The sequence below is a fragment of the Chrysemys picta genome, chromosome 8 (assembly GCF_011386835.1).
Source record: "Chrysemys picta bellii isolate R12L10 chromosome 8, ASM1138683v2, whole genome shotgun sequence".
Lineage (NCBI taxonomy): Eukaryota > Metazoa > Chordata > Testudines > Emydidae > Chrysemys > Chrysemys picta.
The window spans coordinates 60392587-60409819 of NC_088798.1; the positions used below are offsets into that span (position 1 = coordinate 60392587).

Here is a 17233-nt window from a genome sequence, read left to right on the forward strand (position 1 = left end):
AGCATTTTATACCCATTTTTCACAGGTGCAAGAAGCAAGGGAGCAGAGAATCCTTTATGTATATTTCCAATCACTCAGAAAATTGATGTTTTGGGACTAAAGGAAACTTGCAATAACAGGGGGGGTTTTTGGGTCTCTGCTGCTACCTGATTGTGTACTTCCAGTTCCAAATGAGGTGTGTGGTTGATCTGTCTGTTCGTAACTCTGAGGTTCTACTGTAAGACTTTCAGTGCTTATAATGGATGATGACAGAGGAGCTAAAGAGCATTAAGATACATATCAGATTATTTTACTGCTGGTCCATATTTCAATCGTTAAATGCATGGCTCTCCCACAGCCCCTAGTGCTTGCCCAATAAAAGCACAAAACACTGAAATATTTGGGGAATCTCAACAAAAGATCCTGTAACTGCTCTTTGCTACTGCTAAAAATTAAATAAATTTGATAGTGACCATCTCCTATACTTCAGTGAGAGTAATAGATTTGTCATGAGTTCTAACAAAGCATTTGTCCTGCAAAATATTTGCTGAATTAACTGCTTCCATTTTGGCACTGAGGCTGGCAACAACTGTAGCACAATCTGAGGCAGACTCTGGGTGTTAACAACATACACAGCAGCAAATAAAGGGGCTGTGTTGGTAACAATGGGGCAGCTAATGTAGTATTTCTCGTTTCAGAAATGTCATCACTGTTGCCCACAATGTCATGTCACTCACTAGCACGTTTCTCACTGTCATAGCTCCAGGCAAGATGACAGGTTCTTAAAATATCAATGTGGTCTGAAAAACAACTATGCTTGCTCTTACTCATCTGAAGCAACCAGCTACAAAGAAAGGAAATAATTGCTTTTAAATATCATGGATAAATCTTCCAAATCAGGGGTTTCCAGTCTCATTTATACATTGTGGCATATGAAATCAAAACCATCTGGGTCTATCACACAATATCTCAGTGGATGGATTACTTACCTCTCTCCTCAAAAGCTGAGAGAAACTTATCCTAGCTGACAGTTAACTTCTTTGGCCAACAGCCCTAACACAATTATCAATGATTTCTGACGAGAAAGGCTAAAACTGATATAAACGGGAGCTTCAAAGCATGCAGTGTCTCTAAACTATCCCCTTTTCGCCCTTGATTGGCAGAAATTAAGGGTACGTCTTCACTACCCGCCGTATCAGCGGGTAGCAATCGATTTATCCGGGATCAATATATCGCGTCTCGTTAAGACGTGATATATCGATCCCCGAATGCGCTCACCGTCGACTCCGGAACTCCACCAGAGCGAGCGGCGGTAGCGCAGTCGACGGGGGAGCCGCGGCCGTCGATCCCACACCGTGTGGACCCCAGGTTATTCGATCCAAGATGCTTCGACTTAAGCTACGCTATTCACATAGCTGAAGTTGCGTATCTTGGATCGATCCCACCCCCGCATAGTGTAGACCAGCCCTAAGGAAGAAGTAGCTCTGAAGTCCTCTGTAGAGTAACAATTCTATGAACAGTGTTCATTAAGTGTCTCTCTCAAAAGGAAATGGAAGATGTATCTGGCCACATCTGGGCAAAGAGACCATTCGTGGTGACTCAAACAATCTGCTCAGGTGGTCTTCTAGGCTGTTCTGTATGCCTGGCAGATAAGATGCTTCTAGATTTATCCAATAGGCAATACAGAGCTCCCACAGTAGAGCGTGTTCCTGACAGAGTGGAGAAGTGCAGGCTCTCCCATGTTTGTTGAGGTAAAACATTGCCGCCGCGTTATCTGTGAGGACTAGCAGGCTGCTTCCCCTGATCTGCAATAGAAATACTTGGAACGCCAGTCTCTATTGAAATTTATTTTTTTTTTAAACTAGGATTAACTATTCTAAGAATAATTAATTTGAAGACATACCGCACTGTACTTTTTTGGTAATTTCTACTAGTTTGGGGATTGCATTTATGTGTGATGCAAAACTTTGTAACAACTTTTAACTTCAAAATAGTCTAATAGCTTTGACTGCATACCAGCAAACAGGTACTCACCTAGAAAAGCTGCAGGAGGACAAAAACAATGAATGACAAAAGATTTTAATGCAAAATCCTTTAAAAAAATAATGAGCTCACTGGAAGAAAAATTGACACAGCATGAGTATGCTGAGAATTCCATACTCTGCACAGATTTAATTTAGCAAATAGAGTGAAAGCCATTCTAAGTTTAAAAAAAAATGACTCTTATTAAGCATATGTAGCCAAAATCACAGTAGCCATCAGATTGGGTAGTAGTAATAACAAAACTATATCTGACACAGTAAGTTAATAACATCATCATTAATATACTTATACCTTCTACACTGAATGATTCCAAAATAATTCACAAACTAGGTATATACACAAAATCACTGAAATACAATCAGCTGGCGTGCAATGAATTGCACAAAAGCAAGGTGAGGGAAATTTGGGCCTAAGAAAATGGGCAAACAATCTCTCTTACAAGAAGTGCAATACGAATCGCTATGATGCCAAACCAGAGTTAAGGCACTTCTATATTTAAGGTCTCTGAAAAATGCATACAAAGTAAACAGCATAGAAATCAATTTATTTAGCTCAACAGAAACCAGGCCTCAAATTATTCAAACCAGGATTTGAACCGTGGTCTGACTGAATATAGGTATGTCAAACCTGAAGCTTAACCTTTTAAGCCTTTCCCTCCCATACTTTCATCTCTGAAGGGAAGGATTCAAGTCCCAGTGTAGGTGACAAGTAAAAGGGATTTTAGTCTCAACCTTATGTTCACTTTACAAACCTTGTCTTTGTGCAACTAAAAATTGTCAACTAATGTGACACAGAAATGGTTACCTACCTTTCTGTAACTGTTCTTCAAGATGCACTGCACATGTCCATGCCCAGCGCATGGTTGTCGAAGATTTTCTCCTCCAGCAGTATCCATTGGGGTGGTTCAAGCGACTTCTGCTGCCATGTGCCACTGCATGAAGGTATAAAGCGCGGAGCTGCCCTTGACCCCCCTCAGTTCCTTTCTACTGCATAGACTCCAATAGAGAGGGGTGGGTCATGGAATGAACATATGCAACACATCTCAAAGAATAACAGTTATGGAAAGTCAGGTAACTGTTTCTTCTTCTCTGAGTGATTGCACAGGTCCATTCCACTGTAGGTGATTCACAAGCAGATCGATCTGGAGGTGGGCCTGGAGTCTATTTGAACAGTGATTGTAGAACAACATGCCCAAATCTGGCATCGTTCCTGGATTGAAGGGCTCTAGTGTAATGAGAAGCAAGTGAGAGGACTGATGACCATGTCCAGAGTAGGAATTGTGCCAGGAAAGCCGCAGTTGTGCTTATGCCCTTGTTGAATGGGCTAGCATGCTAGCCAGTGGAATGACATTAGCCAATTGGCAACATAAACACATATACAAAGAAATCCAAGAGGAAATCTTCTGAGAGGATACCGAGTGACCTTTCATTCTGTCCACTGCTGTGACGAACGATTGTGACGATGACCTAAATGATTTAGTCTGGTCTAGGTAAAAAGCTGAAGCTCTTCTGACATCTAAAGAGTGGAGCTTTTCTTCATCTCTATGAGCATGAGGCTACCGGAAGAAAGTTGGCAAACAGATTGCCTGATTAATGTGAAATTTGGCAACAGCTTTTGTCAGGTACTTTGGGTGAGGGCAAAGGTAAACCTTGTTCTTAAAAAAGACCTTACAGGAGGCTCTGATACCAGACCTCTCAACTCACCCACTTTTCTAACTGAGGTAGTTGCAATAAAAAACAACACTTTAACAGAGAGGTGGAATAGAGAACAAGTCTTGAATGGTTCAAAGGATGGTCCCATTAACTTTGCTAATAGGAGGTTCAGATCCCATGGGGGGATACATTCTTGTACATGTGGGATGGGATTGTAAAAAAGAGATTTGTTATTCATGGATGAGTGGAAAGCAGAGATAGTTGCCAGATGAACTTTAACAGAGCTAACTGCTAGATCTTGATGTTTCAAGTACACAAGATAGCCCAACATGTGATGGATGGGGACTCGCTTCAGAGGAACAACTTTCTGGTGGGTCTAGATGGAAAAATGCTTCCATTTAGCCAGGTAAGTACTCTTAGTTGAAGATTTTCTACTATTTAGAAGTACTTCTTCTATGTTCGTTGAGCAAGTCTTTTCTAACAGTGTTAGCCACGAAGCATCCATTCTGTCATATGGAGGGCCCGCGGGTTGGGGCGGCCATGGTCCTGGGAAATTATGTCTGGATTCAGCGGGTGAGACAATGTAGGTCTGACTGACAAGGTTATCAGGGTCGAGAACCAGTGCTGCCAATGCCACACTGATCTCATTCGATCTTGGACAAGACTCTGGACAGTAACAGGATCGGAGGGAAGGCATACAGTAAGGTGTTCTTCCAGGACAAGAGGAATGCATCCATCAACAAACAGGGCTGTGACCTCCTTGGGAACAGAACTGATGGCACTTTCTTTTGGTCCTTGCTGCAACCAGGTCCATTTGGGGAGTGCCCTACAGTCAGAAGATGGACCTGGCCATGGATGATGTGACCACTTAAGAAGGACTTGCTCAATTGATCTGCCAGCATACTCTGCACCCCTGGAAGAGAAGCAGCTCTGACATGAACAGAGTTGGCTATGCAGAACTCCACACAAAACCAAATGGAATGTGCTCATCCTTGTCTGTTTACATAAAACATGATGGCTATGTTGTCTGTTAACACTAGCAGATTTTTTCCCTTAATACGTGGAAAGAAGGCCCAATACACAAGATGGACAGCTTGCAAGTCTCTGACATTTATATGAGCCTTTAGAACTTGGGAAGACCAAAGACCTTGAGTCTGCAGCGACCCCATATATACTCCCTAACCCAGTGATGATGCATCTAAAGAGTGCGCTGGTTGCAGGGGAGCAGTGGGGACTCCCCACAAACTTTCAGAGGGTCTGTCCACCAGTCCAGAGATGACAAAATTAGCAGTGGTTCTTGAACCACCATCTCTAGATGATGATGGCTCAGGGAATACACTGAAGCTAGCCACCCTTGTAGCTTTTTGAAATACAGTTTGGTGTGCTTCACTCTGTGCATAAGTACACTGCCATATGCCCACGGCAGCTGCACTCGCAGGTGACAGGATGTGCTTTTAGTTGCAGAACTAAACTGCGCAGCATTTCAAATCTTGATTGTGGCAGAAAAGCTTTGTCTTTTGTAGAGTCCAGGACTGCTCTGATAAATTTTATTTGCTGTACTGGTGTCAGAATTGATTTGTCCTCACTGAGTAGGAGCCCCACCACATCAAAGGTAGACCAGATAATGGCTGCACTGGCCAGTACCTGAGACCCGGACTGGCCTCTCACCAGCCAGTCATCCAGGTAAGGGAACACACATACTCCGACCCTTCAAAGGAATGCTGCTACCATTGCCATGCATTCTGTGAAAACGCAAGGAGCTTCCGACAGTCTGAATGGAAGCACTGTAAATTGGTAGTGGATCCCCTTTACCATGAACTTGAGAAACTTCTGGTGGTTCTGGTGGATTACCACATGGAAGTAAGCATCTTTCAAGCTGAGGTCAGCATACCAGTCCCCTTGCTCCAAGGAATGAATAATGGAAGCTAGAGTAACCAGGCAAAAGTTTATTTTCTTCAGGAACTTCTTTAACTCTCTTAGATCTAAGAGAGGCCTGAGACCACCTTTTGCTTTCAGGCTAAGAAAATAGCAGGATTACAATCCCCTCCCCATGAGGAAGAGAGTAACTTCCTCTATTGCCCCCATTTGAAGAAGAGATTGGACCTCCTATTGAAGAATGGTCTCTTGAAAGTGGTCTCTGAAGAGAGAGTGAGAAGGGGATTGAGAAAAGGGAAAATAAACAAATTGGTTGGTGAATCCCAAATCCACCATGCTTAAGACCCACTGAACTGATATGATGTGGGACCAAGCACTTAGGAAGTAGGGTAAACAGTGGGCAAATGGGGGCGGGGTAGGAGCAGATGGCACTCTGGGGACAGGTAGTCTGTCCGTGACCAACACTTATTTGGACTAAGCCACTAGATGGGGGGAAGTCAAGTCTGCAGATGAGGAGGGTGGCAGTGGTCACCTCCTGTAATTTTTGGGACTGATATATAAAGCCTGGAAATCTGTGGATCTGCTGTGGGCAGAACTGCTTCCTTTTCATCACCATCATGTAACTTCCAAGCAAATTCAGGGTCTCGAATCCTTTAGGGTATGGAGCCTATCTGATAAAAGGGAAGGACCTACAAATGGGAGGTCTTGGATGGTCTCCTGAACCTCTGGAGGGAGACCAGAAGACTGCGGCCACAACACCTGCTCATAAGATATGGCAGACACCATGACTTCAGCTGCTGAGTCAACTGCATCTAAGCCAGCCTGAAGAGTTGTTCTGGCCACCAGCTTGCCCTTGTCCACCATCACATTTAAGTCCTGCCTCCAGCTGTCTCATAACCTGTCCTTAAACTTCAATGTGTTATTCCACAAGGTGAAATCATACCAACCTAGGAGTGCCTGTTGATATACAATCCTAAACTACATAAACTTACAACTAACCCTAACTAACTAACTACTATTTCTAAGAAAATGGGTATAATTTACACTGGAATGAGGGAAGAACTTGCAGTAGCAAGACTGAATCCATTCCAACAATTGTCAGGGGCAGTTAGAAGGAACTGAGAAGGGTTGGGGGTGGCTCCACCTTTTATACCTGCACACAATGGCGCACAGCAGCAGAGATCACCTGAGCCACCCCGACAGGTTCTGTTGAGCGAAAAAATCTCTGACAAACATTCACTAAGTGCACACTCACCTACAGTGGAATGGACATGTGCAATCATTTTGAAGAATAACTGTCAATCTTCGTTCAAATGCAGAAGCAAATTGGAGTTAGTGGTGTTCCAGATGAAGGCTGAGGTGCATTGGCAGCATTGTTTGGAAAAATTTGCATAGTATTTGCCTTCTATAGTCTGGACTGAACCCCTAGTGCTGAGAGTCTCTCACTTTCATGAGATAAGTGGTTTAATATTAATACATACAAAGTACTAGCCTAATAAAGTATTAAACTAGAAAAACAGAAAGAAATTAGTTCTCAGTAGTGCACTGTGATTAAATAAAAGCTTAATTTTCTAATTTTTTTTCCCAGTGGGAAGATCATACTTTCTGGTGATAGACTCTCAGTCCATTTTGCTGAGCATTACTTACACAATTCCAATTAATAGAAAAGCCTCAAGACTTGAGTTAAAAATACCCCTTTGCATTTAGGACCAAAATTTGCTACCAAATGGCTAAGCTCTACTTCTATAATCATTCCAAAAGAAAAATGCCAGATCGAAGAAGAGACCACCCCCCCCAACATCCCACCTCTACATCCTCTTGCCATTTGACCTACTTAAAGTCATTATTTCCCCTAGCATAGACTTATGGAAGGACTGTGAGAGTTTCCCCAGGTTAGCCATCCATCACTACAAGAACACGACACAGAGCTCCTAAGAAGCCCATTGTTTGCAGAGAAGGCTTTGGCTAGGGTACCATTTGGACAGAGGACCACTGTCTCGGTAAGCGTAAACTGCAAGAAAGATTGTCTTCTACTCCAAAATATTTACAGTATAAAACAATACCTGGCAGATGAATAGCCCCAAAGGCAAGATACCTGGTAGCCCAAATTGACAAATGGGTGTGTGAGCCTCTGACATACCATCCAGCTTTTTAGTCTTTTGACTATTTACAAATTAACTAATTAAGTGACAACTCTACTTTTACTTTTCCAACTATAAATCAATTTCCCTATTCTACTTAGTTGCTTTATTCAAAGCAGATTTTGAGGAAAAAAAGCCTGATGCATTATTTTGTTTAAATATAAATACTAAGAATTTCACTTTTATTTCCATGTTCTGCTGCCTCTTTCCCTCTTTACACTTTGCTGAATTAGAGATAGTGAAGACCACTCTTACCTTAATGTTGCAGGCCTGTTCCATTAGTCTTCTAGCGTTCTCTTCTGCTCTGTACCTCTTTGGCAGCTGAACTCTGAAGAATTTTAAAGCCCCTTCAAAATCAGCCTGTAAAAGGTCCTCCTTTGAGGTCTGCAATGAAATACAGATAAGAACTATTATAAACACACAGAACATCCATACCTGCTCTATTATTGGATTTATCATCTACTAAATTTATTCCGAACAGCTAGTGTTCACATTAGCTCAAAAAACATTCTCTAGGACAATGGTTCTCTAACCTACACCTTATAAGATGAAATAAAAAGTCAAGAGCACATCCAGAAAAATCCCAGACAAAGTAGCATGATAAGAGGAGTTTAACAAGCTGATGTACTTATCTTTCTATACCTGGAGGCTGAGAAAGTGAATCTGGCAAAGTCTGTCAAGATGGAACTCAGGGACAGAAAAAGCTAGGAGGTGAATTATGGTGTTTATGAGATGGTTTGTGCGTCTTAGATTGTTGCTGATTTCAGTAACTCCCTGCTAGAAAGACACTGTATATGGCTACAGACATCAGCAGCAGATGTAAAAGTGCTTCTGAGTTATAACAAGTATCAGAAAATCATTAATGTGAAGGAGCCTGTGACACTAAATTCATATGTAGCATTGTGCCAGAAAAAGCATTACACCCCACCTCTATATTTTTCAATTTAATGCTTATCACAGTGGTCCTGAGCCACAAACATAGTTAGTACTGTACTTGGAAAAGGGAAGAAATTAAGATTGAACAGAAATCCAGTAGTGCTGCTGACAGGGCAATATGAACAGTATCATGGAGATTAGTATTTGTTTCTGTTACTCACACCTTACTAAAAATGTATGTAAAATTTAATAAGATTAACTTCTGCATTTGAGAGAATACAAAAGACTACAGCTAATTAATTAAGTAATAAGTTAATGGGCAGCAGGTTTAAAACAAATAAAAGGAAGTTCTTCTTCACACAGCGCACTGTCAATCTGTAGAACTCCTTGCCTGAGGAGTTTGTGAAGGCCAAAACTATAACAAGGTTTAAAAGAGAACTAAATAAATTAATGGAGGCTAAGTCCATTAATGGCGATTAGCCAGGATGGGTAAGGAATGGGGTCTCTAGCCTCTGTTTGTCAGAAGGTGGAGATGGATGGCAGGAGAGTGATCACTTGATCATTACCTGTTAGGTTCACTCCGTCTGGGGCATCTGGCATTGGCCACTGTCGGTAGACAGGATACTGGGCTGGATGGACCTTAGGTCTGACCTAGTATGGCCATTCTTATGTTCTTATGTAAAATTTTCAAGTGTGAATGCCCAACTTCCATGTGTACAATGCACTATGTTTGCACAGAGGTCAAGGTTGCACATATGCAATAGGTGTGTGTGTGCACAAATCCCCAAAGTGAACTACTCGGTTTCCCAAATGTAGCCTCACCAGTTCAAAATCTCTTGAAGTCTTCAAATGAAGATTGGATGCCTTTCTGGAAGATACGCTTTAGTCATACACAAGTGATTGGGCTCAATACAGGCATAATTGGATCAAATTCTATGGCCTGTACTATGCAGATCAAACTAGATGTTCTAATGATCCCTTTTGATCTTAAAATCTGTGAAAATCTAACTGGAGAAAATGATCCTGATGCTTTCAGTTATGAATCAGCACTGCACACTTTGTGAACCTGGATATTCTTATTGCAAGATTGGCTCATTTACATATAAATAATTAAATCAACTATATAAACACTTTTTTTTAAAAAGAGCAAATATAATTTTTCCCAAATGCTTTAAATTATATTTCAATAAAAAGCTGCAGGCTTTAAAAGCATGTACCAGAAACAATCAAGCATAGGAAGTGGCCCAGCTGGCCACAAACAACAGCTCTTTTGAAAGCGCAGTAGCAGCTAGGCCCAGAAAAGATGGAAGGAGCGGCCTGAAAGGAACAATCTAGTTAAGCTTAATACAATTTTTAAATGGTACTCAAGATTGTGCAGGTTTTTACATTTTTGCTCCCATTTCTATTATAAACTATTTTTCATGGTGAGAGAATACAGTGCATACATAAGAAAAAAGGCTTTAAAATTCCTTCAAATTTGTTAAAGTGGTAGGAAGAGCCAGGGTGAATTTTCCTGGTCACTAATCTCTTGAGTAGTTTAGCGCATGAAGATGGTACCTGAAGTATGCCACTTCAACACTGACAATGTTGCCAGTTATTGACCTGTTTTTCATCTCCCTTTTTGGGAAACATCATGGAGAAGGTTGTAGTAGGGGAACTCTGGCAGTTTTTGGAGCCCTCAGATTTCCTCAGTCAGGCTTAAGGCCCATGAATAGGGGACAAAACTACATTGGATGTGTTGACTAATGACAGAAGACGATCAACTGTCCATGCTGATTTTTTTGGGTGTGTTGGTAATCTTTGCCACCACTGATCACAAGATATGGTTGATAGGTTCATGACCCTCAAGGAGTGGCTTAAGTTGCTTGAGTAGCACTGTTCCTTTGTGTGTGTGATTCCAGAGAGCAAGTGTTGTTCTGCCCCAAAAACTCTCACGTAGGGTTCCACAGGGATCTATCTGGCTACTCCTCTGTTCATGGTAGGTGAGGCCACTGGGTTCATTAGTGAAGGAACATGAGAAAAGGTACCTTCAGCATGTTGATGACACGCAGCTCTACAAACCATCACAGGTGCAGGAACTAGGGGTGCTGCTGCACCCCCTGGCTTGAAGTGGTTTCCATCACATACAGGGTTTACAGTTTGGTTCAATGGCTCTCAGCACCCCCATTACACAAATTGTTCAAGCAGCTATGCAAACGATCATATCTGGCTCTGGCTGAGAGTCGATCCGAACAGGAATAAGGCAATATTGATGGAATGCTGATGCATTTAACTGATTTGGGGCTGCTCATCAATGCTGCTGTGGCCAAAAAAATATTTGGTTTAAACTGCAACCATTTCTTTTGGATGCAGGCTTCACCTGAGCTATTTTTATCACTCAAGACAGGGTAACTGTAGTGTATTCCACATAGGGCAACACTTTGGGGATTATTATATGGAACGTGTAGAATGTGTTGGCTTGCTTATTAAGCAGTTCCTCATACAAAGAGCATGCAGTACCAATGATCTGCACTGGCTGCCTATCAGCTTTTGGGTACAAGTTCAAAGGGTTAGTGTTGACTGAAAAAACATAAATGATTTGGTAAATGGCTATCTGAGTGATCACCTCTCTCCATGTGTGATACTGCCACATTTGCAATCAAGGGAGGCATTTGAGCTGCAGTCCCTCATTATATTACAAAACTTTCCTCTTGGAGAAAGTATTTCCACAATGAGTGTCATTCACAATTTATTCCCAAATCCCTCCCCCCTCAAAAAACCCACAAAAACAAACAACACTTACCCCCAAGTACAGTTCTGACCCCATAAAGGGAAATATGCCAGAGACTCCATGAAGTCCACTAAGGACTTTTCTATTGCTATTGATTTTATGTAGAAGGAGCTCAGATACTACCCTGATGGAGCTCTAATGGATGGAGGGACTGCTGACAGAATGTTTTCCATCCAGGTTCTGGACTTCAAAAGTTAATGCCAGAGCCTTGATTTCTTAGCCTTCCAGGCACACTGCAATCCCATCTTTTTGCCAGGCTATGATAAAGAAGGGGATTGAGTGCTGGAATTAGATTATCCTATTTTTAGGTGACTTTTTAGTTTGAATTGGCCTGGGTCAGTCTGTTCACTTGTGTTGTCTGTACTGTATTCTATTTGTATTTTTTAACTAATATATTGCACCAAGAGCTCCAGATAGGTGCCCTATAAATCAGTTAAATCAACTCAATTAAATACACGTTACAATTGCTCCAGTATGTCTTAATATGATATAGGGTTAGCAGAGAAGAGAAAGCACTATTTGAAAACAGGCACCAAAGAATCAGTCTTCAAATACGCTGTGAGGCAATTTCCCCCCACCCAGTGATGGGACTTTTCAAATATATTCCAAATACATTTTGGGGGTTCAGGACATTGCCGGGACCACTCTGAATGCAATTCTCCTAGGCAGCTAGAACATCAAGCCCTTGGAACTCCAAAAGCACCACATTCCCAAAGCAATGCTTCATTATAAAAAACACTCAAAACACTGAACCAAACTTTGATGCAAGGAACTTGCTAGGAGAACCAAATTGTTTTGTATAATGTACATCTATTATTTTGTTGTTCTCCCAAGCTATTCATTTACTACTCATGTAAATAAGAACTATTCATACGAGTAAGAGTTTGCTGGATTGAGTCTATAGCCATTGAAAAGTAAAAGTTATGAAGTTTTAGAGCTGATACACAGTGTTTAGCTGAAGCCTTAATATTTGGACTTTTCTACTTCACTGTGCATTTTTAATTAAAAAAAAATACCCCTGCTAACTGAAATGTTAAAGTTTCACAGTGAAAAATCACATGAAGTCAAGAAATACCAAAGTAAAGATTCTAAAGAATAATTTTCACTGACTGCATTTGTGTATGTCTTATGCTCTAAATTGTTCAACCAACAGAAATATTTAGCTACTCATTAGAACAGGAAAGAAAAAAGCAATAGAAAACAGTGTATGTGTGTGTGATGGGATGTCCACCCAACAGAAGACTGGATAGAGTTAAGGTGGGCCAATTAACTGCCCAGATTGTACCTGGAACAGGAGCAAGGGATTGATTAAATGAGGCTCAGCTGGGCAGGAACAGGAAGAGCCTGTCTGTATAAAAGTCCAGGAGCTGAGACCAGGAAGAGGCTGCAGGAGAGTATTCTACAATCACCCTCTGAGAGGTGTGTTTTAGGCTAGAGAGAGTAGCCTACAGTTACTCCCTGGGCGGAGGGAGTTTGGACTGGCACACCCAGAGAGGTGGAAGAGCCAGCAAGGTAAGAAAGGCACAGGAGAAAACAGCAAGGAATAGGAGGGCAGACCTTGACTACTGATTAGAGGGCTCCAGGCCAGGGGTTTCCCTACCAGCTATCCAGGGAGTAGCAACAGCTCAGGCACTCTTCCTGCTTACTGCCCACTCCCTCAAGTCAGGGGACTACTTAGCCACCTGATTCCCCTCAGCTGTGGCCTTTTGGGTTAATTAGCCCCCTTCTCAATCTGTATTAACCCTTTCAGAGTAAGTATGGGGTGAACACCCATCACAATGTGTAATACAAATTATACTGGTGTTGACACCGTAAGCCTTCCATTTTTTGACTTTTTGTGATCCTTAATGATGGATCAAGGAAGAATCCTGGAGCCATTCAGCATACAAAGATCTGTAAACTTCTTGGTCTGCAGTCAATCAGCTTGTGGAGCTGACAAACAGCTCGTTTTACCAAAAAAGTTTGTAAGCTTGGTGAACCATCAAGTCCAGCTTAATTACCTGCACATCCATGTTGTGTTTTTGTGCACGTGGGGACTTAAGGACACTTTCAAGTACTCAATAAACAGCTTACAAATCGTTGTGTTTTTGTTAAACTGATTTTTCTTTCAAACCAAACAAAAATAGTAGATCTCAAAAATGTCCATGGCCATATCAAGTTGAAGTTTCAAACTTCAGCTTGTTTCATCATAGCCATGTCTTTAAAAGGGTGGGTAAAAATTTTTAGGTTTTTTCTTTTAAATGGATAAAGTGTGTTTTTGTAGATGTGTAAAAGCCCTTCATGGAATTTTGCTGAAACTCAGAAAAAGCACTTTCCACTGCAAAAGTGCAGTTTTGGAAAACCCTAAGCATGAAGCAGGAGAAGAGAATGCACACTGTTTTGAAATTATGGGCAGTATAACATACCCACCTTGATTACTTTTTTCAGCGAGGACATGTCACAATGAAGCTCCCCAAAATAGTTAAGAACATGCAAAGTGGAAAATGTAACTCTGACTTGTTTTTCTTTTAATTTAATTACTCTGTTCTGCTTTGCAGAAATTTCCAGCCTGCTTCAGTAATGTCAGCATCAACTCTGACTCTAATTCTCACCTAAGAAGTGATGAGGCATATGAGATTCAGGGTCATCCACACTGCACTCTCTGGACTTGATTCTTCACTGTCTTGCATCTCGTATAATCATTTACACCTACCTGTACAGAGTATAAAACACTACCCACATCAAATGGTAGCATTTTACACCCTCTCTGACCAGAGATCAATGTCTACCCAGAGTGCAAGGCAGGGGAAAGTCAGACCCCATTCTCTCTAATTCATTACTAAATTCCCTACCATTATATCTGTTTCCTATGCCAAATAGTCTTACCTTATACCATTTCCCCATCTGTAGAATGGGGATAATGGTATTTACCTCTTTTTGCAAGATGCTTTAAGCTTTATGGATGAAAAGCGCATAGATAGGAACTAGGTATTACTATTATTATTGATCTTGCACAATATAAAATGTACTCTTCTAAGACAAATAGGTCAGACTGTATGTCTCTTATTTAACCTCTTACATATTCTAAATCTGGTAATCTAAAATCAAGGATTATCTGCAAATTTTTTTAAAGCTTTGAATCCATTCCTTTTCCATAGATAGGAGAGAGTCTGCAATGCTATATGTGACATGGTTCCTCATAATGCTGCCCTGTAAGTATTAGTCATGGATCCCACATCATTAGCCTCTCCAATAAGATAAAGCAGAACTACAGTACTTTCTACCACTATAGTGAGTAAACTTTCTGAGAACCAAGGCCTTGCCTATGTTAGAAAATGATTTGCCTGTATATTCTTCTAGTGTACATGCAGTTTGTTCTGGCAAAAGAGTGCATTTGCCAGTATAGCTTACACTGTTTCCTGGAACAAAACAAGCTATACGGGCAAAAGCACTTTTTCCCAGTATAAAAATGTCGTAAAGAAAAAGAATCACAATGCTAACCAACAGTACCAGCAAAAGTTTTCGTGTAGACCTGGCCTAAGTCTTATGCACAATGTATTGACATCCACAAGTGCACTGCTAATAACTCTGTGACTGAAGATACATGATGTCTCTTGCCAAATCTTTCCAGTTCATCTATGTGTACTCACAGACTTCCAAAAGGCACTGTGAGTTAAGACTTGCAAAATAATCATGAAAATGTATAGGCCCCAAAACAAATTCAAGGACTAGACACACTCAGTCTAACCATGATGATAATGAAGGGAAAAATCCAAACAAAATTAATGCTATTTCAGTTGCCTTTCAACAAGTGTACTTGACTCAGGTGAGAATTTTACAGACTGATGTAATTGCTATAGAGCAAATTTTTCACATAACTCTTTAATGGAATAAATTCTGCATACAGCTCAGGATTTGGGCACATTAGGAGTGCTACGGGGGGAAGCTTGGATAATGCTTATAGTTTGATTGATTCAAACCTATTATTAGCCTCTCTCTATGATGAGCACTAAATCCATACCCACACCAAATGATGTTATTGAAATTTGTCATCACTTTTCATTTCAAGTAATTAAAACTACTTGGTTTTTGATTGAATGTCTCACGATGCAGAAGGAAAGGAGTATTCTGGTGAACTTCTTATGCCTTAAACATCCTTTAAGAAACAGTCTGTCACTTATCTGGGTCTACTGCAGAAAATGGAGATCAAGAATAGGTTTCTAAAGTACTTGTAAAAAACCAAGCTTAGGTCACTCTAGGAATAGTACAGGATTAGTTAAGAGTATGGCAATAAAGAAAAACCCCTATCCCTCTAGAAAACCAATTTCCCATTATAAAACTGTCTGGGTCCACCTAAAGAACTCTCCCCAACACACAATAACCAGATTAGTTGGACTATTTATGTTCAGCTATGAAATACTGGATATTAGATAAAAGAACTGCTTTGGACCAATTATACTACAGAACTGTAGCCTGGTTTAGTTACAGAGCCATGGAAGAGAACTGGGCAGGACTGGCTAGTGGTTTTCAGTCTTTTACCTTAACTATTTTGTGTGTTTGGCTTTGTTCTTGTACTGCTGTACAAATGATAAGCAGGTCAGACGTCTCTCTATCATAACAAGCCACACTAGCTTCAGGCCATTTCACAGACACACAGTTCAGGTGCTCCAGCAGATAAGAGCATCTTTAACCATTTCCTTCTCAGAGATAATTTAGACATTTTACACCTTGCCAGCTGGATTTTCACAGTCAAGCACAGAAATGTTAGAAGTAAGCAAATATACAGCATCACTGCTTCAAATTATGGATGAAATTGCCTGCATGTCTGAAATTAACATTGGCATCAGGAGTTAGGAATTCTGAATGCTAAGCACCAATGCAATCTGCATTAGTATTTGGGAATGAGTAGGACATACTACACTAGCAATCACGATGAAATTGAGAACAAAAACATTAATGCAGCCCTATGACCCCTCACACCAGTTAAGGAGTGGCACTGATGGGCTCAGAAGGGAGTATCCATCCAGTCTTCCTTGGCTAGAACAGCAGTGAGCAGGATTCAGTGCTTCTTAGGTGGGCTGTGTAAAACAGGGGGGAAATGGGGGAATCCTCATGTATCTAACAGCTGCAGAGGATCCTTGGAGGCAGAGGGAGGGGAAAGGAGGATGGTAGATAAACTATGAATTAATTTCAAGAAAATGTGATCTCACCGCAAGCAGCCGAGGCACAAACAGGCGATGCCCCATCCCCAGAAGTTCCAGCACACGACATGCATACTCATTCACCAGCTTGCTCCGCTCGTCATGCATGTCCTGTGACTTTTTGACGGGTGGTGTGAGCTTGGCAGCTGGGGTTGTGCAAGGTACCCCTTCTTCCATGAGCAATAAGCAGTAAGTATCCAGAGTGAGAAGCGCAGTCTCTTAGCCACAATCTGAAAAACTACAATATTATAGGAGCTAGCCTCAGATCTCCCAAATAGGTTCACACTTCTGCCTACAGCAAGGAATGTCAGCTAATGTCTTAGAAAGAGCAAGGCATCTTGCTATGAATCAAAGAAGAATATGATCCACTGTGATGGCTTAGCAGGAGTCCAAAGTAGATTACAAAAAACAAACCAAAGAACAGATGCATCTAAATCTATCTGGAAAGCAGGAAAATGGCAGAGAATGAGAGCAGGAAAGCTCTGATGGGAGAAAGGCAAAGGATAGCTAGCAGGGCCCAGTGCATCTATGAATGTGTGTGTGAGCAGACAGGAGCAGCAATAAGAGCAATAAAACCAGGGCAGTTATGAAGCTGCAAAGAGAAAAGGATGAGCTCATTGCAATCCCTGATTCGTGACAATCCTGGCCGCTGCTGCTGCTGCTGCCGCCTCTTGCTGTGAATCAGTAATGAAGGGGTAGGAAAGGAGGGGGAGGGGA

At 41.3% G+C, this 17233-nt stretch overlaps 1 protein-coding gene across 12 annotated transcripts in view; it reads right to left on the minus strand.

Annotated features, from left to right (window-relative positions):
• The window catches only part of RABGAP1L (RAB GTPase activating protein 1 like), a 525894-nt gene that overhangs the window by 60024 nt on the left and 448637 nt on the right, over positions 1-17233 (minus strand). For 10 of the 12 annotated variants that reach the window (XR_010589791.1, XR_010589793.1, XR_010589792.1 and 7 more), the window contains one exon: positions 7946-8074. Coding sequence is in view for 8 of the 12 variants with exons in the window: in XM_065554561.1 (XP_065410633.1) it covers positions 7946-8074 (129 nt within the window). In the remaining 4 variants the exon portion in view is untranslated. Of the gene's footprint in view, positions 1-7945; positions 8075-16525; positions 17212-17233 lie in introns of those variants that run through there. The other 2 variants (XM_042851242.2, XM_005304227.5) reach the window with 2 other exon arrangements.